The 5,763-nt window shown below is 51.9% G+C and overlaps 1 protein-coding gene across 1 annotated transcript; it reads left to right on the top strand.

Moving 5' to 3' along the window:
• The first annotated feature begins 265 nt into the window (after window positions 1–265).
• Window positions 266–4,441, top strand: C17H10orf71 (chromosome 17 C10orf71 homolog). The gene has a single exon (XM_049790641.1). It carries the CDS (start codon window positions 266–268, stop codon window positions 4,439–4,441), a length of 4,176 nt encoding a protein of 1,391 aa, XP_049646598.1.
• The last annotated feature ends 1,322 nt before the right edge of the window (window positions 4,442–5,763 follow it).

The raw sequence follows: 5,763 nt of genomic DNA on the forward strand, positions 1-5,763 counted from the left end.
CCAATTATATCCACAAAATAATTCATCGCAGGCACCATGTACCAATCTGAAACAACCCGATTTCTTATTCATAGATGTTTAATTAGATAGCTTGTTTTATTCCTTGCACTTCTTCCTTTTGCAGTGGGAAGAAATAAAAATAAAATCCCAGTTTGCAATTGCATCTGATCAACAGAAAATCATAATTCGCTGGAAGAGAGTGGAATCATCATCCAGGAGCACCTGCTTGCTGCCTGACTGAGGACACACTTCAGCCACTGAGATTATGCAGGGAAATAAGGGAATGGATGGGTTCAGCGACACCTCCAGCATCGGCAGCGTGCTGGATGATGCAGACCGTGAAGTGAGCAGCCTCACAGACCGGGCCTTCCGGAGCTTGTGCATCTCAGAAGACATGTCCTTCCAGGATTCAGACGTGGCCCTGTCTCCTGATATCACCCGCCAGGTGTCTGGGAATGTTTACCAGGGCTCTGTGAGCCACACCCAGAGGAAAAGTGGCCTTTGGAGCCATGTACCAGCACAGGGCACGGAGCATGCGGGCTGGGCAGCCACACTTCAACAGCAACCCAAGTACGTGCAAGGGGAGGAGAAGTATCCCAAAAGCAGTCCCCCAACAACGCCAGCCCAGAGGAGACTCGAAGTGCCTGTTTCTGGCCTGAGGAGCAGCAACAGGCCTGTTTCCAAAGTCTCCTCACTGATTAAGTCTTTTGACAGTGCTGAGAGCCAGCATGGTGATGGCAGACCTTCTACCTGCAAGCCTCCAGCTCTCAAACATCCCCTCAAATTTGCTCCACTTCCAGAAAGCAGTGTCAACTTCTGTTTTGATTCTGCCTTTCTGACTGTCCGGAGGGTGCCTGCCGAAGTCTCTGGCCCCCATCACAATAGCCTCCAACCTGGCAGAAAGCTGGGAGAACAGGAGACTTCCAGTCACTCTGAAGCAGCCCCTCACAGCTCCAGCAACTTCCTCCCCACCCCTGAAGATGCAGCAAGTTCTCAGTCCAAGTTCTCTGCTCTGCCCAACCAGCCAGTTCAGGGGGAAGCTGCCCGAATTCCCAAAGGGACATTTCTGCACAGTGAAAACAGTGCCTTTGAGTCATGGAGTGCCCGACAGCCCCGACTGCTGGAGAGAAAGGAAGCAATCAACACTGTGTCTGACAGCAAAGCTCCAAATTGCTCAGAGGATACGTCCTTGCTAAATGAACATCATGGCCCCGAACTCAGGGTCTCTCCTTGCCAAGTGTGGGCCAGCTGTGGTCAGGAAGAGAAGAGGCTGGCAGGAGGTGCACATGCCACACCAGGGCCCTGGGCCTCAAGGAATCCCAGAACCCAAAAATTTGCTCCAGAAGGAAAAGCTTCCGATACACAGTCTGACCCACCACTAAAGCAAACTCAGGCCCCCTGGAGGAAACCAAAGCCAGGCAAATGTGGTCCTCCAGGGAGAGATAGTAGACAGGAAGTTTCAGATCAGAGACAGCAGCAGACCAGCAGACGAGACCCAGCTTTGCATACAAAGCACAGTGCACAGGGATGTTTCCCAGAAAACGATGCATTGGACCTGCCTGCAGAGTCTCAGGGTCAATACCTGCCCCCTTTTAACATCCGTAAGCTTCTGACCCCCATCATCTCCACCAAACATGTTCTGGAGTCCTCCGAGGACAAACTGGTGGGATCCCTGCCCTCATCGCCACCAAGACAATTGAATGGCTATGAAGAGAAGGATCCTGGAGAAAATCAGACCCAGGACAGCTACAAACCCAAAGCCCCAAACCTATTCCTCCTCAAGGATGTACGCAAGTGTATAAAGAGCACATACAGCCCCTCATCTCTCTCAAAAGGCCTTGAGGAGAGGCCCAGAGAACAGCAAGAGCCCATGTGTAATGGGGTCCTCCAGCCCAATGGCCTTGAAGACAGTCCTAATGAGCAGGCAAGAAGCAGATCAGTGCCACATAGCAGTCCCCAGATGGACTCTACAGCCAGGCCCCATATAGCATCAGAAAACCACCATCTAACTGCTAACTCTCCTCCAGCTCTGGCCCAAATCCCCTTCTGTGTCAATGGGGAGGCTAACAACAGGAACAGCTCCGAGGACATTGACACAAATGGAAAACCAGATGTGGAAGCCACTGAGTCTGGCTGGGATCTGGACAGCAGGGAGTGCAACCCCAGGAAGCGCCTATCACTGCAGGTTGGTGGTGGTGAGCAAGAGTTCAGGAATGCAGCAGAGAATTGGAAGACCCCTAGCCAACAAGAGAATGGATGCTTGAGATCCATTTCTCAAGAGACAGAAACCCAAAGGGAGGAGGCAAGACTTCAGAATCCCAACTTGAGCCAAAAATTCTCCCCAGGGCCCCTCTCTCCTGAGGAGGAAGATGTGTTCTACAGTGACACTCAATCTGATTTCATGCCAGGCCTGAAAAGTAAGGCCAAGTTCAGCACTAGCTCCTCTGATCAGTCCTTTGCATCCTTTGAAGATCAGACGAAAGTGTGTTTTGCTGCAAGTCAGCAGGAAGATGAGATAGATGAAGTAGGTCCACATGCCAGTGGGAAGGATGAAGAGGAGCTTCGGGAAGTTACCTATGGTGACGGGTCTGTAACCACGGAGGACCGGGATGAGCAACAAGAAAGGGAAAGTTTGTCTGGAGGCAGCCCTGGAAAGGTATCAAAGGAGATAACTGACTTCAGAGGTGGTTGGATCAAAGGACATAAGGACAACTTCCTGCCACCTGCCAAAGACATTATTGCATCACCAGCTGCTGCTTCAAGTAAGTACCAGCTGTTTGTAATCAAGGACAATACCCTCAGGGCCACACCAGTGATTAAGCCCATTATGCTGCCCCTCCTGAGGGCCATGTCTACAGAAGACCCACTCAGTGGTAGTGGGGGCCACAAGGAAAGGGGATCACCAAGACAGCGCTGGGGCGAGGATGCTGGCCAATGTACTCCAGAGAATCAGATGGCATCATCGAGCATGCGAGGCCCACTCTCAAAGCACCAGGGTCACGAAGACCAGAATCAGGGGCCCAGCATGGCCAGGACAGAGACAGTTCCAAGGGGGGTTGGCACATCCTCTTCATTTCCAGGAGTAGGCAAAGGGATGAGAATGCCCCAAGAAGATACACCTAGAGCTGGGTTAAATGAGGACAAGAGCAGGTCCACAGAGGGAATATCAGATGTTCCTAAGTGCATCCCCACCATTGCTTTGCCCAAAGGTGACTCTGAAGGTCAGCTGATCGTGAGGCAGCGGGGAACCTGCCAGGAAAAAGAGAACCTAGATTTTAAGTGCCAGCTTTTGCCAACACCCAGAGCAGGGCAACAGGGGAAAAGGCTGGTACCCAGTGAGATGGCAGTGTCCCCCAATGCCAGCTCCCTCGATGAGTGCAGTGCCTACTCTCCTGCATCTGGTAGCCTTTGGGATGATTCTTCCCAGGTCCCCAGTGAGTGGACTCCCTGGGCCAACAGTGGCCCAGTACGGCTTCCCCACAGGGAGGACCTGACCCACGTTCTTGCTTGGGAGACAGTCTGCGACCCCCAACTTGAGCCATTCTCAGAAGAACTCAGGACAGTCTCTCCAAGGAGCTCTCTGCTAGACTTACCCATCAGCCTCCCTGAGAAAGCTGAACCTACTGTTCCACTGGAGAAAGCAGCTGGCAAGCCTCCTGCAGTACCACCTAAAACAGAGAAGGCCCTGCGGAGGGCAAAGAAGCTGGCCAGCAAGAGGAGGAAGCTAGACCAGAGGCATGAGAAACACGAGGAGGCCAACGAGGACAAGGCTTCTCAGGAGGAGCTGGAGCTTAGGTCCCTTTGCCCCAGAGATAGGCCCCAACCCCGTTTCCCTGAGATCCGCTCACTTCCTCCTCCGGTGCACCGCCACTCCATATCCACCTTCTCCGAGCCTATCATTGGGGGCCAGTCTGGAGCAACCCAGTCCCTCAACCCTCAGCCCCCTTACCCTGCCACTCAGAAACTCCTCCAAGACCCCCAGTCTGGAGAGTACTTTCTCTTCGACATGCCACTCCAGGTGAAAGTCAAAACTTTTTATGACCCAGAGACAGGCAAGTATGTCAAAGTTTCCATCCCCTCTTCCAAGGGGGATTATCTGGAACAGCCTCCACCAGATACACTTGCTACTCCCTATGTGCTTTACCCAGGCTTCCAGGCCCTGCCTGTGACAGCCTTGACCCCAGTGCGCTGCTCCTCGCAGCTCTCTACCCCCACCTTCCTAAGGCAGGACCTTCTGGTCACCAAGGAAGCATGCCCTGGGACTCACAGTTTCCCCCATGCTAGCCTGCAGCCCAGTCCAGAACCCACCCAGTCTTCTGCAGGGGAAGGGCACACAGATGGGTCTCCTAGAGATCCAGAGGAGGTGGGAGGAGATGCTGGGACCCTGAGCATCATCTCCACCAATGACCTGGAGGACTTTGCCACTGATGGTGTTTCCTGAGTACCACAGCCCACTTTCCCTCTCCCCCGAGTTCTCCTAGCAAGCTTACTTCCTCCCCAACTCAGAGCTTTGATAACCCCAAAAGCCCCGAAAAGTGGGAATACTAAGAACACTCCACCTTTAGGGCTCTTTTCTATGGAAAGGTGCTGCTTGTTCAACTGAACTCTTCTGCACAGATGATAGCAGATCATCTCTATCCCATCCCCACCCACCTGTCCTCCTCTGGCTCTGCCACCCCAGTTCCTAAGGGCTTTAAGTTTTTTGCTCTCCCTCCAGCACTGTAGCCAGCCAGCACAGTGAGCAAACACCCCAGAGAGACCCTAGAAACACTGAGCTGAGTTGAGACCTGCCCAGCCAGCACACTATCTTTGGGCAGACATGAGGGGTAGCCCTAACCTTATCCCCACTCCAGCAGACATGGAAACTGACTCCCCCAAGACAGTCCTGCAGAAACCTGAAAGCTAAGAGACTGGTTTTTTTTTTCTTTACTTGTAGAGACTTTCCTCTCAAGGTTCTTTTCTGATAAAGGAAAGGCTGCCTTCCAAAAGGTGAACAAGTATGCAAATGTGGTTCTGTGATGGAATCTTGTCTTTCTTCTGTGTGCACTAGTAGTCTCTGAATATTGTGTATGTGACGGACACCAGACTCTGTCAGCTGCTGACCTCGTGGGGCCTCTAATGTGCAGAGGTCAGCTCCAGCTCCTCCTACATGACCAGTGGTCTCTGACTCCTGCTTCCACCCCAGCCCATAACAGAGGTGACAGCCCATGACTGTCACTACAGTCTTTTCATTAGCCTGGGGAACATAGTAGGAACTCTCAAAGATGACCTGAGAAAATGAGTCAATTTAGCAAGTGGTACATGTGCCCACTGTCAAAGAGAGATAGCATTTCCTCCTCATTTGTGTGCATTAGAAGGAAAGAGAAGCTTTAGCTCATGACATGAAGTACAAGCAGCGGCCCTGCCCAGCTGATAGTACTGAGGATCTATGGACAGAACTTACTGAGAACATGTGTGCTGGAAAGGGAACCAGAAGCATTTTGGGCTTCCACCTGGCTACTTTCATGCAAGCCTGTAGTCCTATGGGAAAGAGGGATACATACCCCCTACTATTGTCTAAGGGGTGCATCATAGAACAGGAGGTGGTCACTACAACAGGAAGAGTGCTACTACCCTCCAGCTTGAGCATGCTTGGACTACCATGAGTGAGTGTTCAGGAAATCTGGAAGCTCCTTGAATGTCCTATCTCTACTCAGGATCCTCAGTTTGTTTTCTGTTTTTTTATTAAAGAATTTCAGGAAAGGATGGATAGAGTACAACAGG

Source organism: Suncus etruscus, chromosome 17, assembly GCF_024139225.1.
Source record: "Suncus etruscus isolate mSunEtr1 chromosome 17, mSunEtr1.pri.cur, whole genome shotgun sequence".
In the NCBI taxonomy this organism is placed as follows: Eukaryota; Metazoa; Chordata; class Mammalia; order Eulipotyphla; family Soricidae; genus Suncus; species Suncus etruscus.